The sequence below is a fragment of the Phodopus roborovskii genome, unplaced genomic scaffold (assembly GCF_943737965.1).
Source record: "Phodopus roborovskii unplaced genomic scaffold, PHOROB, whole genome shotgun sequence".
NCBI lineage: Eukaryota > Metazoa > Chordata > Mammalia > Rodentia > Cricetidae > Phodopus > Phodopus roborovskii.
Genome location: NW_026126576.1, coordinates 1447017 through 1468309, shown reverse-complemented (window position 1 = coordinate 1468309; position 21293 = coordinate 1447017). Strand labels below are relative to the sequence as shown.

The 21293-nt window shown below is 41.8% G+C and overlaps 1 protein-coding gene across 1 annotated transcript in view; it reads left to right on the top strand.

The window, feature by feature from the left end:
* Frmd4b (FERM domain containing 4B) overlaps positions 1-21293 on the top strand; it is a 177105-nt gene that overhangs the window by 74489 nt on the left and 81323 nt on the right. The window contains exon 5 of the mRNA XM_051203522.1: positions 3092-3176. Coding sequence (XP_051059479.1) covers positions 3092-3176 — 85 coding nt within the window. The remainder of the gene's footprint in view (positions 1-3091; positions 3177-21293) is intronic.

Sequence of the window (21293 nt, the reverse complement as noted above, 5' to 3'; positions counted from 1 at the left end):
CTGGGAGATCTTCTCCCATCTAGTCTAGACAGCTCCAACCTTCTACTTTAGCCTAAGATCTATCACTCACTAGCTATTGCCCAAACGTGCTGACTTTGCTCTTTGGAAGACATAGACAAAACATATGTCCACACATGTTAATGCCCTAATGATTACACTAGTCTTGTTTCTCTTCATGTTTATTAACATAACCGAGATGACCACGATTACCGAGGGCTTAGCTTCCAGCACAAATAATGCTGGCTCAGCACTTGGGAGGGAGGCTAGAAGGAGGATCTGGTTAACAGCATCCTTAGTTCAGTCTAAGGCATCCTAGTCAGACCTGGTCTGCTCTGCAAGCAGAACTCTGAAGCTCTATGGCTGCATCCGTGAAAGGGTGAAAGCAGACGTGAGATTGTGACTGTTAAATTGAAGAATTGCATGGGCACCTGAGAACCCTGAGCTCACACAAGCAGGAGCCCAGGCAACAGCCAGGGGCCTGATGTTGCTGCTTAGTCTCTTACTGAAAACCTGCTTGGCTTGTCTTCATAGATCAAATAAACACAAAGGAGCCTGGCGTGGAAGCACAAACATGCCTTTGTTCCCAGTCTGCAGAGGCAGAGGCAGCAGATCTTTGTGAGTTCGAGGTTAGCCTGGTGTACATAGCAAGTGGCATGCCAACCATGTCCAGTGAGACCCAGTTTGAAAACAAACAAACAAACAAACAAACATAAAAACAGAAAGCTAAGTAGAAAACAAAGGACTACCACCACCTGGCTGGATGAGATTAGAGGCAGCTGTTCATCTCCGCCGCACAGCATCACTCAGCCTCTGGCCATCCTTCCCTGGTACCCACCACCACAATGATGGACCACTGTCTTCAACTCCTGCTGTTTCCTCTCCCCTATGCTCCCCTTCCCACTTCCTGTGGTTTCTGTTGTCTGCCTCTCTCTGCCTCCTACAAGACCTTCTTATCCTGCCTCTCCCACTCTCCAAGAGCCCTTTCATATGTGATGAGTTTGCCCATTTTCATACGATGGGTAGCACTGTCTCTCTTCTAGGCCACTTCATCCCCTTGGTCCTCAGAGCTGTGATCAGGATAAAACAAACGAAGGCAACGAGAGAACACCCAAAATATCACGGATGTTGTCTTGGGGAAGGTCAAATCCCCGAGACTGTTTATCACACGGTGCAAAGAGGGCTCTGTAAACAGCGTTTGTGTCTCCTGGATTTATTCTTTTGCTCAGCAGAATCTTGTGTCCTCTTGATCTTCAGATATAGTTCAAATTCCATCACACCCTTCAAGCCTGTTTAATAAAGTAGGGTTTCACTGAGCCTCAACGGCTAGGATTTACTGGGTTCCTACTGTATTGGGCATTGAACCGGGCACCTCATCTGTTATATGTCTCCCAATCCCAAGAGAGGCCTCCTAATGAAGAGTCAGTGGCTTCACCTCATACACAAGGACTAGTTTAGACAGCTCACATGACTTTATTTTTGCTATACGGTGGTGGTTCTCAACCTGTGGATCACCACCCCTTTGAGGGTCAAATGACCCTTTCACACTTAAGACCATCTATGCATTAGATATTTACATTATGATTCATAACAGTAGCCAAATTACAGCTATGAACTAACAACAAAAATAATTTTATGGTGGGGGGGTCACTACAACTTGAGGAACTGTATTAAAGCGTTGCAGCATTGGGAAGGTTGAGAGCCACTACTGTATAGGAATTCAGTGAGTGTAGGGGGAGCTTTTCTTAGCAAATGTAAGATTTATTTTTTAACATTTTACACTTAGTATCTAATTGCAACTCTCCAAAACTGTAAGTGACGCCTACCTTGATAAAGACACCAGTAACTTGCCCAAGACCATACATCTAAAAAGCAACAGAGATGACTGACACTAGATTTTTCATATTCAGAAGCCTGCATTCTTATAACCCCTTATTTCCTTTCCTGCCTTCATACTTCTTAAAACTCCAGCCTTCATTACTCTCACTTAGGAGTGAGCTAAACCCTTTTAAGTAAAAATATCCCAGATTTATTCTCCTGCTGGAGCCTTCCTTGACAAGTCAACACACAGAGGTGGCATTTTCCAAACCATCTTAACATCTCTACGATGAATCCTTTACAGCCTTTTCAGCTGCATTCATGGTTCACGTATTTCCTAAACAAGAAAGTAAAAAACAGGACCAACCCTGACTTTGCAGTCCTGGGGATACTCATCCCCCTACCATGGCCTCACTGGCTTGAGGGCAAGTTCTTTTTGAGGGCCCAAGCTGTTTAAGTTGTCCTAGGAGAGTGTGTATCTCTCATGTATTATTCAACAACAAGGTTTGGGAACTCAAAAAAATTCAGAGACTCGCTTGGGTTTGCCTGGACTCAACACTGTGCCAGTCCTCTCTGGCCAGCTTCAGCGAGGTGGTGACAACAGGCAAGCACACTCAGCTTCCCTCCCCTCCCACCACAAAGCTGTCAGAGCTCCTCTCATCAAAAAGGAACTTCCAGTCTGTAGGCTCACAAACTGGACAAGGAAAATCCTAGGGAGGGCATGAGGACTGGGGCCCAGAAGCCCCTGATTTGCATGAGAAAAGACCAACTAAGCTGTGTGGAGTTTGGCTTATAGCCAAGGGAAACTTAGCTCCTCATAGAAAGGGAACAGGACCTAACTGTAACTCTCTGTGAGGCGGGGTAAGGTGGGCCTGGAGCCTCCCACCCTCCCACCCCAATTCTGAGAAACACTGTGCCAGCAGCACGCCCTGCTCTCAGCCAGTCGGTCACTGATGCATTTGGCTGTGGGCTCACCTGGACTCTGTGCTGAAGATGTCTGAGGCTTTCTGAGCTCCCAGCACACTGGGAAAGAATGAGCCACACAGTGTACACAGGTGGGCCCACGTTGAATCTCCCTTTAACTCACATCCTACACACAGTTACATTCTGTAAACAATCCCATCTGCAGGCGTGTGTGCAAGCATTGGGGTGGTGTGCCACACAGAATCAAAAGGAGAGAGCCATGAGGCTCCTTAACTTAGGCTTTGAGGAAATGAAATCATTCCGAGAGAAGGAAGTTAAGTCTGAACAAACAAACTCCTGTACTGTCTTTCAGGTTCTACATCGAGAGCATATCCTTTCTAAAGGATAAGAACACGGTGGAACTGTTTTTCCTGAACGCAAAGGCCTGTGTACATAAGGTAAGGTACTTGTTTGTGTAATATTTCCCCGGTCTTATGGTCTTGCTATGCAACACAGGCTCTTTTTCTTTTGTTTGTCTGTTTGTTTGTTTGTATTGTGTGTGCTGAGGTGCTGAATTGCACATGCCACAGCATGCATATGGCAGTCAGGAGGTGACTTTCAGGAGTGGCATCTGCTTTCGCCCTTTTTACATGAGTCATAGATAAAGCTTGAAGTTCTCAGGCCATCCTGAGCCATCTCACTGAGAGAGAGAGAGAGAGAGAGAGAGAGAGAGAGAGAGAGAGAGAGAGAGAGAGGTATCTCTACAAGTGTGAATGACAGCTCATGCCTGCCATAGCACACATGCTAACGTCAGAGGACAACCTTGGGTACTGATCCTCACCTTCCACCTTGTTTGAGGCAATATTCACCATCCTGTGTCTGCTAGGCATGCTCGCCCTTCAGTCTCCAGGCACTCTACCTCCCATCTCATATAGGCAACTGTGCCAGCCAGACTTTCTGTGAATTCTGAGGTTCAGTGCTTGTATGGCAAGGGATTGACAATCTCCCCAGACTTTTATTGAGTTTTTTTTTTTCTTTTTTTTATTTCATTTTACCTTCTTTGTTGGAGTGACTCTAAGTCTTTATTTTGCTATTTTCCTAATTGCTTTGGAGTTTACAGTATTCATCTGATACATGGTGTAAGACCCTCCACCTCTCCATGCATTTCCAGCTTGTCTCACTTTTGGCTGCTGTGTAGGTGCTGGGGATATTGCTACTTTGTGTGAACTTTTGATCACCTTCAAAAGATATAAAAATGCTATAAGAACATATTTATCAATGCAGCTTCCATTTCTGTTTGACTTCATTCTTTTCTGCCTACTTAATTTTTCTTCTTCCTGAAATACACTAAGTAACATTCCCTGTAGTGTGACAATCTGCTAGTGATTTATTCTCTTAGCTACTTTCTGTAGCAAAGTGTTCAACTTTGTCTTCAGCGTTTCTGTTTGTCTGGTTGGGGGGTTTTGTTGTTTTTATTTTATTTTATTTTGAAACAAGGTTTCTCTTCATAGCCCTGGTTGTCCAAGAACTCATTTACTGTAGACCAGGCTGGCCTCGAACTCACAGAGATCTGCCTGCCTCTGCCTCCCAAGTGCTGGGATGAAAGGTGTGTGCCACCACGGCTCCACAGCTTGCCTTTCTTCAGAATGATAGTTTACAGGGTATGTAAGTGAACCTTGGCAGTTTTTCATTTCTACGGAGATAGTGATCTGTTTGGATTTCACTTGTCTCACTGCTGAGTAGTCTTCAGTGTGTCACACCAGTCGCCGAGGATCACTGTGTCACAGTGTCACACCAGTCACTGTGGATCAATGTGTCACACCGGTCACTGTGGATCACTGTGTCACACCGGTCACTGTGGATCACAGTGTCACACCGGTCGCTGTGGATCACTGTGTCACACATATCTTTTTTCTCTTGCTGCTTTCCCACATCCCCACTTTGGGCAGTTTGATTGTAACATACCTTGCTACAACGTCTTAGTGTATCTTGTGACTTATTTGTCTTGGATTTTTAGATTTGTTGTTTATATTAACATTAGAAAGGAGTGTATATGGGAACAAGGTATTTGTGTGTCTTTAGGTATATGTTAGTCATATGTGTACTGATGCTAGTGCATGTGTGTGTGTTTGGAGATGAGAGGTCAATCTTGAGTGTCTTTTTTTCAGGAACTTTAAGACACTATTTCGCCTTAGGACCTGGAACTCACCAATTTGGCTGAGCTGGGTGACCAATAATCCCAATAATCTCATTGTGGCCTTTTTTTTTTTTTTTTTTTTTTTTTTTTTTTTTTTTTTTTTTTTTTTTTTTTTTTTTGTATTGTTTTGGTTTTTGAGATAGGGTTTCTCTATAGCTTTGGAGCCTGTCCTGGAACTCCCTCTGTAGACCAGGCTGGACTTGAACTCAGAGAGATCCACCTGTCTCTGCCTTGGAGAGCTAGGATTAAAGAAAGGTGTGTGCCACTACCTGGCTGTGGCCTGTTTTTTTGTTTGTTTGGTTGGTTGGTTGGTTGGTTGGGGTTTTTTTTTTGTGTGTGTGTATGTGACTCCAGATATCTAGGTAAATAAAATAGACATGGGGATTATTGATAACAAATCATATAGAATTTTATTTTAGAACAATTCTTTGGTATACATGGTTTTTACCATATTTTAAAGATGAAAGTGATTTGCCTACTAATGAGATTGATATGTTTATTTTTGCATACAGAATTCAATGTTGGCTGAGTATTAGACGCTGCAAGATATAGGGACTCTTCAACATTTTTCATAGTTGATTAATATTTTGATTTTATAACTGTCGTGACTGAGAACACTGTTTCATACAACTAAGGGATACAAATGGCAGAAGTGTGTTTAGGGCCATTTTTGAAATTGTTGGAAATGTGGTCCTAACTCCAGTACAAATCCACTGAAATGCTTCCTACGAAACTCATGCCAACAACTCATACAACAGTTTTTAAAATCAAATGTCCTAACACAATACAATCCAAAGACACACTAGTTTGATACTTACACACTGAGGAATCGTGGTAGGAAAATATTAGAAGTTTCTGTTCTCCACTATGCTCCTATAAGAGGAGACAAGTTTGTGCATAAAAGCATTGCAGTTCCCAGCACTCATTGCTAACTGCAGGTTATCCAGTTTCAGGCATTGTTAGTTGGCATGTTGTTATGTAAGGAGTGCATAGGGCAAAGTATGCCTGTCGTGTGTCTGGAACTGAGCCTGCAGTGATGTGAAGCAAAAGCCACATAGTTAAGTATCCCTGAAACATCTGATTTCTTACCTGTGTGATTGTGAATCAGGGTTTGCTGTGGCACATTCAGAAAACCTTTACTGCTGCCAGATTCTCCTTTCTTTCTCTTCCTTCTTTCTTCCTTCCTTTCTTCCTTTCTTTCCTTCCTTCCTTCCTTCTTTCTTATTCTTTTTTTTTTTTTTAAATCTCACATTCAGCCATGTTACCCACACGTGCTAGGGCCACAGTCTCAGGAGCTGGTATTAAGCCATTAGAAGTGACTCTGAGGCTTATGTTGTTCCTTTGTTTTCATTTCAGTTTGGGGGATTTTGTTTTGCTTTGTTTGGGTGTTTTGTTGTCTGTTTTGTCTGTGTGTGCATGCAGGGTTGGGCAGGGCTCTGAGTGTATGTGTGTGTGTGTGTGTGTATGAGTGTGTGAGTGTATGTGTGTGAGTGTGTGTGAGTGTATATGAGCGTGAGTGAGTGTGTGTGAGTGTGTAATTGTGAGTGTGAGTTTGTGTGAGTGTATTGTGTGAGTGTGAGCTTGTGTATAAGTGTGTGTATGAGTGTATGTGAGTGTGTGTAAGTGTGAGTGTGTGAGTTTGTGTGAGTGTGAGCTTGTGTGTGTATGAGTGTATGTGAGTGTGTGAGTGTGTGTGAGTAAGAGTGAGTATGTGAGTGTGTAATTGTGAGTGTGTGAGTTTGTGTGAGTTTGTGTGTGAGTGTGAGCTTGTGTGTGTATGAGTGCGTGAGTGTATGTGAGTGTGTGTGTGAGTGTGTGAGTTTGTGTGAGTGTGAGCTTGTGTGTAAGTGTGTGTGTGTGTGTGTGTGTGTGTGTGATCTTATGTAGCCTTTTTTGCTTCATCTTTATTCCCATCCTTCTTTTGCAGTCTAACCTTCATTAATCACATCTGGTGTGTTCCAGTGTTTATTTGTAGAAGGATTTTTTAGAAGCATGTTTTACAGGTCACATGTGACTACTTAACTTTGGACCATATAAAATGTAATTATAATAACTGTTTTCATGTTCTTGGCTGTTTAGTCTAATTTATGCCTCAGTTCTAGGTGGCTTCAATTGATTTCATTTTTTTGGCCATGTTTTGCCAGCCTGGAGATATGTGATTGCGTGATAATGTTCTTATCTTTAAAAATCTTTTTATTGTAAGTATATAGTGATTTGCCTGATGTGTACTGGGAATTGAATTCAAGTCCTCTAGAAGAATAGCCAGTACTCTTAATTACTGAGTCATCTTTCCAATACCCTACATATTACAAATTTTACCTTTTGAATACTACTTGCTTTTGTCAACCAGTATCTACCCTTTGTATTTCTTTGCAGGTGCAGTTTACTTGTTAGAATACAATTTGGTTTGTGGTTTTTGTTTGTTTGTTTTCCAAACATACTTTTAGGATTTGTAAGCATGCCCAGAGCAGAACTCACCATATTGTATAAGAGCTATTCCCCATTGCCGAGACAAGACTTTCCTAGGTCTGCCTCTCAGGGCCCCAGGAATTACAAGGCTTCCTAGTCTTCCTCATGGCACCATTTCCAACCCCATTGAGAACTGAGCACTGGTCCCTTCCATGGTTCCCAAATTCATGCTGAGTGGCTGGTAGTCTGCTCAGGTCCCTCTGAGCTCCTCTCTCCCTGTCTGCAAGCCCCTCCCTCTTCCTCTGGCACTCTGCTCTGCAAATTCTTTTCATTTTAGTTCTTCTGTCTCCCAACTCCAACTCCCCAAATCAAGGTGTCTGCTATGTTCTATTGTGTTCATAGTCTGGATGTCTCAGTAGTAAGTAGGGACAGCATGAAACTTCCCTTGTTCAGTGTTCACTGTTTATGTTGCCAAATGCTCAGTACTTTGAAAACTGTTGAGGTTTGTTTGTTTGTTTGTTTGTTTGTTTTGTGGGTTTGGATGGGATTGTTTAGATAAGAGAACACAATCTTGCCTGGAAGCTGAAGTATGCAAAGCAGAATTTTTTGTTAGCTCTAGGAAAAAAACATCACATACTCCCACACCAAAACTTTAGTATAGCCATTTCTTTTGAAGTTCAACTTTCCCTGAACATTCACTGGTGAGTCAACACCAATCCCCGATGCAGCATTTACTGAGTTTCCAAAATGCCCTGTAACCATCCTGGTCATTCTGCTGTGTAGAGGACACAGTCACCCTGTGTGATGTCTTCACTGCCCAGCTGACTGTGCTCCAATAGAATGGCTTTCTCCATTGCTTGTTTGCTCTGTTGTTAATGCAAACAAAAGCAAAAGGAAATTGTAAAGCCTGTAGTTTTAAAATCATGTTTCTCTTGCTGCTTTATATACAAAAAAATTTTAATTTTAAAAAATTCTGCTTGTCTTAAGGAATAAGGCAAAACAGAACTCTTCACCTCATCCCATCATACTCTGTCAGTTGCAGATGCTCCTTTCTCAATGGGAGTTTTCTCATGCCTTTTCAGATAAATTAGAATATTTACTGTCATTTTAGAAACAGGATCTCACTATATATAGCCCAGATTCATCTCAAACTCACAGTAATCCACCTGCCTCAGTCTCCCAAATGCTGGGATTACAAGCATGTGTCACCATGCCCAGCTAAAATTTTATAGTTTTTATAAAACATAGCATTGACTGCTACATATGTGTGCATGAGAAGCTATTGTTCTGATAATTATTTTTTTCATCAAGTGATAGGAATTTAGAGTGGATATTTTCTATATAAATAGTATACAGGCCCATGCCAGTCAAAAGAGAATGTTCATAGAATGGAACGGCTGTCTGTCAGTCCAGTTTTAAGTTATTTAAGGACATAAGGAATATCAAACAAAGAAGTAAATACGTTAATGAACACATAGCCCCAGCTGTGGATCATGTGTAGGTGGATTTATTGATTGGCAATAGTGAGTCAGTGGTGTTGACAACTCTTGTGAACTCTGGTTCACTGCTAGATCTCAGAGTGAATGGACTTCCCCCACAGTGTGTAGGACAAGATGTGTGCCATCATTCTTCCAGCCCCCACTCATAATTCTTTATCTTCACCAGGAAGCTCCCCTTAACTTGTTATTTTTTCCTTCCACAGAGGACAAAATGAGCCAGAAGAGAAAGCCACACTGTTGACATATTAGAAATATGACTATAAGATTTAATACAATAGCTGGGGCTCTGCATGCTGATATAAAAGTCAGTTTTATTCATCAGATTCAGCTTCAATAATATGTCATTTGAAATGCTGGGTAGCTCCCATTGTTGTGTAAATATCATTGCTCATATGCACTGTGAATATGCCATTGATGACCTTTAACTGTGTTGAAAGAAATACCTCATTTCTGACTTTGAGTATCCAATAGAGTCTAGAAAAAAGATAAAGATTTTTCATTTTTGTTTACCAAAAAGCATATTCACATATGCACAATTTAACACAACTTGGGCATTCAATGACTGCTCATAACTATTTAGTAAGAAAGTATGAAGAGTTGATGATTAACATGTCTTACTTCCTAAGCAGTCAAGAAATAAACAAGTGGCCAGATGTGGTGGTACATGCCTGTTACCATAGTACTTGGGACATAGAAGCAGGAGTTCAAGAGTTCAAGACCAGCCTCCTATCCATACTGAGTTCAAGACCAGCCTAGACTACATGAGACTCTATCTCAGAAAAAACATAAAGACATAATTTTCCAAGTAGAAAAAAAATACATGACAGTATGTGGGCCTTTACACTTTATAGGAATTATTGATAACATTTAGCTGTGTTGTGGCCAACTTCAATTATAGTCGTCAGGAAAGGATGACTGAGCTAGATTAATTCTGCTCTCACCTTCCTTGGGGAAACTTCTTTGTGTATTAGGCATCTGTTAATTGCTGAATCACACAGCTAATTGATCAAAGTACTGAGATTAAGTGGCTATTGATACTCAAGCCTAAATGAGACATCTGTGTCAACAACTAGAAGATGGAGGATGCCGGGTTGAGGGGATGGGGGGGTGAATTGTTGCTTTCTGGACTTGGTATGGCCATTGCACTCATAAACTCCTGCAGCTGTGGTCACTTAAGTGAGGTGAGGCCAATGGATCAGTCAACAGCCCGGTGGGCAGCACTAACTACATTTAGTGGGTTTCAGAAAAAAACAAGGGAAAGGATCTGAAGATGGAAGAGAGATGTGTTGAAGGACATCTAGGTAAATGAAAGGAGGTAGTTGAAGGAAGATATGATCTAGACATATTATATACATATGTACAGTTGCCAAAGAATAAAAATCTTTTTGTTTTTCTTCTCCCCCTCCTTCTCCTTCTTCCTTTTGAGACAGGGTTTTACTATATAGTGCTGGCTGGCCTGGAATTTTCTTTGTAAACCAGGCTAGCCTTTAATTCACAGAGATCTTCATGCCTCTTCAGGGAGTAAAGGCATGAGCCACTACTCCCAGCACTAAAATTATTCCTGTTAAGAAGATTAATAATGATAGTTTTGTACAGAAATTTCATGTTTTTTTAAACCAATCTCTACTGTTTTAGGTGTCGATTAACATCATTTGTCACCTTATAGAAAACTAGTTGTGGCCCTAGGATAAGTAGCTCAGTTGATTGAGTGCTTGTCGGTCATGCACAGTGCTCTAGGTTCAATACCCTGCACTGCAGAACCAGGCCTGGGTGCACAGGAATGTAATTGCCACACTATGGAGGTAGAGGCAGGAGCATTGGAAGCTCAAGGTCATGCTCCTCTATGTAGTAAGCTTGAGATTAATGTATGCCACCTGAGACCCTATTTCAAAACAAAAGGAGATGAGAACTATTATTTGTTTATTTGAGACAAGGTCTAATTATGTAGCCCACCAAATATATAATCCTGATTCAGCCTCCCAGTGGTAGGATTACAAGTTGCGTGCCAGCACAGCCACAAGAAAGAAAGTTCTTTAGACTTTAGTGTACAAACAAAACTCAGCAATGGCTGGACCTAAGAACACGGGAGAGCATGCTCATGAGAAATAGGAGAGCATGTTAATGAGAACACAGGAGAGCATGCTCATGAGAACATGACAGAGTATGTCTATTCAGCAGGCGTATACTTGGAGCCTGTGGGAGCTTTGTTGGTTTGTGGCTATTTATCACTGGAGATACCTAGAAGACTTCTTAAGTCTTCTGATATTTTAACATCAGTGAAAATTAAATACTTTTCCTTTGGAAAAGAAAAAGAAAGAACATCTACCCTAGTAGTAGCGTTGACAAAGCCCTACTTCCTATGTGATTGTCTCATTAAATAGTGCAGATGACCCCATGCCTCTGTTTGCTGTCCTCATTCCCAGCTGCAGTTTGAGGTGTGAGAAAATATGCAAATCATAGTATGCTTTGACCTTAACCTTCCAGGTTTTCTACGGTGGGGTTTCAGAGTGAGGTCTGTCTTGGGCCTGTGCTACCTGTGTGGTTTAAACCTGCCCACAGAGAGCTCTCTCAGGACAACATGATGAGGTTAGGGTAGCATTTCTCATCATGTGACCTGTGAATTCTTCAATCCAATTTACACCCACTATTCATTATAGCTTAAACAGTAGGAACAGGGTATTGTAGTCTGTGCCCTTAATTCCTGTACTGGGGAGGCAGAGACAGGAAGAGCCCTGTGAGTTCAAGGCTAACCCAGGGCATACAGCACATTTCAGGCCAGCCAGGGCTACATCATGAGACCTTGCCCCATCCCCATCTCACCACAGAAGTGTTGTGATTACAGACCTTGACTTACAAATCAACAAATAAGAATGTACCAAGTTCATTCTCTTCCTAAGGGAAGGAGAGAAATGAGCAAAGGTGCTCAGGGTATGTCATTGAGTCTGATCCCCGCAGGAGCTCGTGAAGGAGCTTTTGGATGCTGTCTTACTAATAAAAGCAGGAGACACAGGCCAGACTTTAATCATGGGGCTAGTAAGCAAGAAAAGTGTCCTTGGAGTTAGACCAGAGGCAGACCTGACCTTTAACCTCTTTTGCTTTTTGAAACTTTGTTTCAGTCACTGTTCTTGGAAAATCAAACTGTCTTCAGTAACTAGAACTCTGGGTATTGTCCCCACTGCTTACAGACTAGAGTATGTCATAGCAGCCACTGAGCAGGCTGCACTTTCTGTGTGTATTCATTTTTCTAGTTCTCATGCTGCCCCCATTAGGTAAGATCTCTTATTGTTCCCAGATTACTGGAGGGGACACTGAGGTATGGAAGTTATGCATTGTACACAGTGTCACATAGTTAGTGGTTGGTTGAGCAGTAAGAAGCCAGAATCTGTGCATTTAACCATTCCCTTCTTTATTTCAGTGTGTGTGTGTGTGTGAGAGAGAGAGAGAGAGAGAGAGAGAGAGAGAGAGAGAGAGAGAGAGAGAGAGAGAGACAGTGCATGTGTGGAAATCAGAGGACAAGTCTAGGAGTTGCTTCTCTCCTTCCACTGTAGCTCCCAGGGATTGAACTCAGGTCATAAGGTTTGCACGCCAAGTGCCTTTACCTGATGAACCATCTCACCAGCCCATATCCTGCCTCTCAATGGAGAATTACATACCTCATGAGAGTCACATGGCATCTTTAGTCTGAGCTTTCTCTTAATTCCAAACTTTGTATTTGCTTATGTTCTTAGCCCAGGGAGGTTCGTAAGATACCTATGTACTTTATGTCCATGATGACTTCCCTGGGCAGGGCTTGGGGACAAAGTTCCTCCCTCTGAAAAGACTTTTCAGAAGTGCATTAGCCCTTGTGTAGAACAGAGCCTCTAAGGTAGTGGGAAACTACCCTTATTGATCAACCAATCCAAGGAGAACCAGGCTCCTGTCTGAGTCATCATTCAAGTAGGATCCCTTGAGCCTGTTCAGCTTCCCTGGTGCGAGAACAGCGGGCACACCTCACCTCCGACAAACAGCCACCTGTGCCAGCTGGGGGTGGTGTAGAAATGCTGAAACCCACATGGAGGGAACTGTGGGAGTTGCCCTGGTGTGCCAGCTGTGGGTTCACATAGAGAAACCAAAGAAAACAGGACTAGATGTCCTCCCCAGGCTATGATGCCTGTAGGTTTTCCTGACTGTCTGAAATGCAGGAGTAGCCAGAATTTACCTCAAGCACCCCTTTATAATAGTCAATAGCCCTAACCCAGGCTAGGAAAATTATGATAGCATTGGCTGTCTTCTCTCTTCTTATGTGCATAGAGTCATGGTAGGTATACACTGAGCGTAGAACCTTCTCTCTCTCTCTCTCTGTCCTTGTCTCTCTCTCTCTCTCTCTCTCTCTCTCTCTCTCTCTCTCTCTCTCTCTCTCTCTCAATGATCTTGTGGGGAACAACAAAAACAGGCAGAACATAAGAACAAGCAAGCCCATGGTCTGTTCTCTGGTGGTATCAAGTATCTTTTACTTTGCTTCCTGGCCAAGAAGTGAGTGATTTGGGTCTGTAACAGTTTTCCTGCACTGTGCAGCTTTATCAGTGGTTCAACCGTTTGTGACCTGAGACCTCCCAAACCATGAGCCAAAATAAAACTTTTCTATGTATGTATGAATGTATGTATGTATGTATGCATGTATGTGTCTGTCTGTCTGTCTATCTACCTACCTATCCCTTCATCTATATTCTTATGTGCATGTGTGTGTGTGTGTGTGTGTGTGTGTGTTTATAGAGACCAGAAGTAAAATATGATCGACATCCCATCATCCCTCTACCATCCAACTTTCTTGTTTTTTGAGACCAGTCACCTTAGGTTTACCAAGTAGGCTAGGCTGGCTGACTAGTGAGCCTTGGGAATCAATCTCTGCCTTCCCAGTGCGAGTAGGTGAATCCCATCACACACAGCTTTTTTATGTGAATGTTTGGGGCTAAATTTGGATCTTCATGTCTACACTTTTGATCAGCAAACATTCCATCCATTGTGCTGTCTCTTAACCCCTTTTCTCCTTGTAGCCTGAATATTAGTGTGGAGATGGAAAGCTGACCAACACACAGCACTGCTCTGCTAAGAGCTTGTCACATAGCAGGGACTGGTTTATCACTGTCAATGAGGTTGTCTGTATTACTGCTTTAACAAATGACTAAGTGGAGGCATGAATAGAGGAAATAATTTGATAAATATTAAATAGCTCATTAATGGAGTGATCAGACCTAGGGAGGCTGGCTCCAGAACCTGTATTATTTATCTTTCTGTTTTCTTTCTAGTAAAACAATTATTATACTCTATTAAAGACTAGGGCCTCTGATTAACATTGCCTTATTATCATAGCTATTACTTTTATACTTCTTGCAGCCTAAAAATGCTGTCTTCATTGTCCTTTTGTTCTCTTGCATATCTTTAAGGCATAGTATTTCCTTACAGTTCCAGGTACCTTGCAGAAACTACACATATCTGTAACCCCCAGATAGTACTTGTTACTCTTGCCTTGGATGATGCTGATGATAATAATAATAATAAACATTCAAAACATTTTCTTGGTTCTACAATATAGAATTAAGGATTTTGTAATCAGCACACACATGAATACACACACACACATACACAAATATTGAACTTCAAATAAATAGCTTGTTAAAAAAAAAAAAAAAAAAAAAAAAAAAAGCAAAACCCTGTCTGGGGGCAGTGGGAAAAAGACCAGCTGAGTTCAGTCCCTGGAACCTGCATAAAGGTAGAATGACAGAATTGAATCAACAATTATCCCCTGGCCTCTAGGATGTGCCCTGGCATACATTCATGGATACTTGTGCATATGCATACACATTAGTTTTTAAATTTGATTTCATAAGGGCTTGGGAGGTAGTTCAGTGGTAGAGTACTTACATAGCATATCTAAGAACATGGTATCAGATTCCCAACACAAAATTTTTTTCAAGCTAAAATATGAGTTTAAGACTGAATGTCGGGCTTGGTGGCACACAACTGTGATCCTAGCACTTGGGAGGTAGAGGTAGGAGGATCACAAGAAATTGCAGCCAATCTTACTAGCATGGTGAGACCCTTTCTCAGGAAAGATGCTGCGACTTGGGGAGATGGCTGGCAGGATACAGGCACCTGCTGACAAACCTGAGGACCTCAGTCCTGTCCCCTGGACCCACATAGTGAAAGGAGAGACTCCTGTTAGATGTCCTCTGACATGCATTCATGCTCCCTCACATACATGCTCACACACAATAAATACATATAGTAAAATAAAAACTCTCAACGTTATACCATTTTCATGGGAATGCCACAGATAAAACGTAGATGTGTTCCAATTATTTGTTGTTACTGTTTTCAGAGTATTTTATTTGTTTTTGACTGACATACAAAGCACTGGCTTCATTGTGGCATTTTCATACAGATTTGCCATTCCTTGTTCTTATTCATCCCCTTTCCTCACCACTGGGCCCAACCCCCATATTGTTTTCCCTTTAAATGAAGCATCTTTGAAGTCAGTTAGAGAGGCTGAGCTAGGTGCTGTGCCAGTCAGTACCTCCTGTCCCATGGGCTTAGAAGGAGAAGACAGTCTGTCAACACAGAGGACACAGTGGCCCAGCCGGTCAGGCCTCCTCGATAGCATTGCACACCCTTTGCTTTCCTAATAACTACTCACCTCTCTGTGTTTTAAATAAATGTGGAAATGTAGGTGAGCCGAACATTAGTAGGCCAGTTAAAGAAATGAGCTCCCACAAGAACAAGCAAAGCTGCTTATTTTTTTTCTTTCCTCCTACCCCAGATGCCATACAGTGTGCTCTTTCATTAGGAGAAGCCTGGGCCTGGCATCCCAAACCTCACTTTCACTGATGGTGTGTTGCATAATGTCCCCAGAATCTCAATGTCATTTGCATTGAAGCATGTGAATCTGGAGGCCTCTAAGTCTCTTACAAGCCTGGCTGTTTATGGAAGGTTACCTGGCCACTTGCAGTAAGATGAGGGATCCATCTTTCCAGGACTGACTGAGTCTATGCAACCACAAACTTTAGAGAAAAACAAAAAGTAGGCAGAGCATGGTGGCACATGCCTTTAATCCTTATACTCAGGAGTCCCAGGCAGACAGATCTCTATTTCGAGGCCAGCCTGATATACAGTGCAAGTTCCAAAACATTTGAGATTATATAAAGAAACTCTGTCTCAAAAACAACAATCTAAAGAGGAAAAAAAAAAAAAGCCTTCTCAAAAAGACACTTTGTTTACTTGTACTCTGAGATAAAGTCACTGTATAGCCCAGGCTGGCCTCCAACTTCTGATCTTCTGCCTCAGCTTCCCCAACATTAAGAAGACAATAGTGTGAAGTCATGCCCAGGTTCAGCATAAATTTGTTTTTAAATAAATAAGTAAAAGTTTCTTCTCATCATTATTTCTAATACCAGGAAGCCAGAGATTGTTTAAATGTGTTTCAACATGAATTAAACAAATAGCAAGCCACTCACATGGTAGGGTGTTAACTATATTTCCAAGAATATTTGAGTCTCCTTGACTGTCATGGAAATAAGTGTAAATGCTGTAGACTTTAAATGGATTGAGCTACAGAACAGTGACTTCCATATGGTTAGGTTCAACTGAACTGTTTACTTACATATAAGAATGCATCATAGGAAATAGGAAATGTATAGCATCATATGCACCTTAATTAATGCTGGGAGAAGTTTGGGGGAAAGTTTCAGTTTTCATGTTATAATTAATACATTTCCTATATTTAATTTTATAACTTCAACTGGATTTTCTAGCCATTTGAATAGGGGAGAGAGAGAGAGAGAAAGAGAGAGAAAGAGAGAGAGAGTGTCCCCACATGTAAGAGTGTATGTGTATGTGTTCCTGTGTAGGTACATGTATATGCATGTACTTGTGCACCTGTGCATGCAGAAGCCAGAGGTCAATGTCAAGTATATTCCTCAGTCACTTTCTGCCTTTTCCTGGGGTGGGGGTGGGGTGTCTTTTGCTGAGTTTAGACTGGCTAGTCACTGAGCCAAAAAGATCCTCCCTAGCTCTAGGACAATAGGCATGCATTTCTACACCCAGCTTTCTCTTCTTCTCCATTTTTTTAAAATTTTATTTATTTACTATGTATACACTGTTCCTGCCTGCACATCAGAAGAGAACAACACCAGATGGTTGTGAGCCACCATGTGGGTGCTGAGACTTGAACTCAGCACCTCTGGAAGAGCAGCCAGTGCTCTTAACCCCTCTCCAGCCCCTCCTCTTCTCCTCTTATGTGTGCCAAGGAACTAACTCAGGTCCTCATGATACATAGTAAACGCCTTACCAACCCAGTCATCTCCTCAGCCCCTGGGATTAGGTTTAAATCAAAATGATGGATACAAAACCGGGATAGCCATTAAGTGTTTTAATGTGTATCAAGAGAATACAAAGATTTTGTTGACTTCCTTCCATCCAAAAACATTGACTTGCCCTTCTTTCTAGCCAAATTCAATGGAAGTTGAGACTTCTATCTCGATGACCTAGAAAAGCAAAGGATCCACTGTGAAAAGACAACTGGCATTGCTTTATCCCTATCGTTAAATATATTAGTTGTTGAAGAGCAGTGTGGTGGGCTTACCCTGGAGTCAGATAACCTGGGTTCAGCAACTTTTGCTGATTTTCATTATGGCATTTTAGTCTATGTATGTTTGTGGGGTGCTGTATGACATTTTAGTGCATATGTACCATCTATAACAATTAGATCAGGATAAGCAGCCTTCATTTCAACCCTTTAGTATTTATGGTAAGAACACTTTAAGTTCTCTTTAGAAGCTATCGTGAAGTAGTCAATTACTTTTTCCCAGCCATGGTTACCCTCCTGTGCTATCCAGCACTAGTCATTTGTGCTGTGTAGTGAGATAGTTACTTGGTCTCCTTCTGTGGCACTGACCATGCCCATCGGCGGGTGGAGCCATAGATAGAAGTGACCTGTGGAAGCAGGTCTGAGAAAGAACGAGGAATACTCTCTTGCTGGCAGGACTCGGACAGGAGAGCATCCGGTGGAACTTGCTGGTGTTCATCTGTCTGGATTGTAAGTTATTTCTCCCTGAATAAACATCTATTCGGCCTATTTGTTTATCCTGATCCTTATTTAACTGCAATAGTGCTGCATACCAGTCTGCATCTCTTAGCCTCACTCTCTTCATTCCTTGATGCCCCTTCTCTGTGGACAGCTGTCCTACCACTGTTCTTATCCATTTCCACAAAAGATTTATTGTTAATACTTGGTGGTGGTGGCGGTGGTGGTGGCGGTGGTACTAAGGCTTCCCCTCTGGCACATGCTAGGCAAGGGTTCCACTACTGTTCTATACCCAATCCCCGCTTAATCCAGTTTCATCTTTATCTCCCTGCTGATGGTACATAGACAAACATCCATAGCAGGCCCTCGGTAATTATATATCAAGTGAGCAAAATCAATGTAACTTCTATGGAAAGATAAATGGATCAAAATGCAAAATGGGCCCAGGAAAGGACTAAGTCCAACTAAAATGCAATTCTGCACAGCAACCTTAAAATTAGTCATTTTCAACCTTCAATTTTCCTTCAATTTCACTACCAAACAGAAGCCTATTTTTTTTTCTAAACTCAGTTTTCCAGAGTGGATTCTATTACTAGGAGCCTTGAAATCCAATACAGAGAAGCTCTAGGAATACAAATTTAGAAGTGTGTGATGGGGTGGGGCCTGGGGTTTTTGTGTATCTGCCATGCCTCTTGATGCTGCACTCACTGGTGAGCCTATTTTGAAGACATTTGGGCAACCTGTAAAACCAGCCACAGGGCTACTTCAGCTCTTAGAGTTAGGTATGTTTCTCCATGCAAATAAGCCATCAATTTCTGATTGCTCTAGGATGAACAGGTGTTGAGTATATGCAAAGAGAGATTCCATTAAGTATATAATGCCATTTTAGCCAAATCTTCCAATATATTCTCCACTCTATCATCAGCTCAGTTGCCCAGACTGTAATTGGCTTTCCTCTTTGCTGTACCACAGGATACAGAAACTCAGGGATGGAAAGGAAAGCAGAAAAACAAACAAACAAACAAAAAGAGTCTACCAAAATCAATGACTTTATGTTAATGCATGTCTTTCATGCCAGCACTCATGGTTCAGAGGCAGCCATATCTCTTGAGTTCAAGGCCAACCTTGTCCACATACTGAATTTCAGGCCAACTAAAGATATATAAAAAAGAATGTCTTAAAAATAAAAAGTTGAGACTTGATCATAAATAATCCAAGCCTACCTATGTTTTAGAGGAAAGGGTTCTAGACTAGAAAAGTACTTGGAGGGCACAGTGACACATGCTCGTAATTTCAGTATTTTGGAGGTTTTTACAGAATGATTTCCAATTTTAGGCCAATCTGGGCTGCATGGCAAGGCCCTATCTCTGGGGGTGGAGTTGAAAGAAAATATTTGAATATTTAGTACAGGTTTGTGCATGACAAGGAGGCTTTATTTTAGGACATGTTCATGGAAAGACTTTTACTATCCTAACTGATGGTGCTTTAAGAAAAAGGATTTAGAACTAGGATAATGGCACAGACATAAGCTACTGCATTTAGGGATCTGAACTCATGTCCTCATGTTTGTGGAAGGAAGGAAGGAATCAAGGAATCAAGGAAGGAAGGAATCAAGGAATCAAGGAAGGAAGGAAGGAAGGAAGGAAGGAAGGAAGGACACTTAAACCAGGCATGGTGGCCCACTCCTGCAATACTATATTGTGAGGTGGAGGCCAAAGGATCATGGCTGCAAGGTCACCCTAGTAGGTTACATAGTGATTTCAAGGCCAATCTGGATTACATGACACCCTGTCACAAACAAGCAAAACCCAAAAAACAATAGAGGGGTTAGCTTCCACATGACTTAATGGAACATGAAGCGCGCTCCTCACTACCCAGTCCATGACCGTCAGTAGCCCACTTGTAGTTCCTATCAAGGGTTACTCCACAGCCAGCACTCCCAGTGGTACACAGACCCTGCTGAGTTTAGCATTTGCCATTTGAGAATGTTTACAAATGTGAATTTGTATGTGTGTGCTTCACTCTCAACTTGGTTTAAGATTAAGAAGTAGTTTAAAGGCTCAGTAGCAGAAACCAACTTGTCAGGCAGGACAGTTGGGTGTGATCTCCTAAAACCCAGCCATCTAAACACCAGTGTTTACCAAGCAAAGTCCTAAACCAAACATGAGAGCTGGTTTGAAGACCAGCCGGTCCACGAGGAACAAAGAAATCGAATGCTGTGTTTTAAATGACTGTGGAAGGTCTGTAATAAATACTTCACCTTTCCCTGTTTCATGTGGCTTTGTGGGTTTTCCCTCTCTGTTTGTCTGACATTGAAACTGTGCTTGTTTTAAACAATGTGTTCAGATGCGTGTTCCCTTCCAAAGCCACAAGTGTGGGAATCAGAGTCTTGATAAGAGGAGCTTGTGTGACACCTGCCATTTGGACCATAGTCCTTGGGGCCTTTTCCCCTGCACTGTCATTTGTTTTTGCTACCTCCCTAGACTGCTAGAAGCAAATGTAATTGTCCCCTTTTTTCAAAGATAAAAACCTGAAGCCCAGCAATGTGCAAGGGTGCGTCCATAAAGCAGAAAACAAAATACAAAATACCCCCCTACAAAATACCCCCCAACAACTAGCCAGCCTTTTTTTTTTTTTTTTTTTTTTTTTGGAACTAATATTGAATTATTTGTTCACAGGTATATTGCTGGCCCAAGTAGGAACTCAAATATTTATTGAATACATTGGGACAAGAATCTCAAAATCCAGTTAGAAGACCTATATTTCATAATAGTAGAATTGAATATGAACTGTTGTAAAACATTTATATACTCCATCAGGTATTTTTGGAATACCATCATCTCAGAAATGGGCTATAAGAATTTTTTTTGCAGCCTGGTATGGTATGGTGGCATATGCCTTTTAATCCCAGCACATGGAAGGCAGGGGTAGACAGGTCACCATGCATTTGAGGCTATCCTAGTCTACACAGACTTCTATGTTCTCTTTCTTTGCCCATCTATCCCGTCAACCCATCCATCTAGCCTCTCCGTGTCTTGCTTTTTTTTTGGGGGGGGTGGTTATTTTGGTTTTGGTTTTTCTAGATTCTGTCTTTCCAGACTGGCCCAGAATTATTGATACTCCTGCCTCAGTCTTCCAAGAGCTGGGATTACCGTGAAGTACCACCATGGCTGGCTCTGTCCTCTGTTGTTTGAAGCCATCCTGGAAGCTGATGTTATTATTAGCCATTCGTCATCCTTTCAGAAGCTTAGGAGCCCTGGTCTGGGGGCTATAAGGGTTCCTATTCTATTCTTCAGAAACTGAATCAGAGCCATCCATGCCATAACAAAGTAGGCAAAGTGAAGGCTATCTCGCGGGGGCAGATTACAATGTAGATTCATTACTAAATCAAAGTATTCTTGTCAGGAAAACA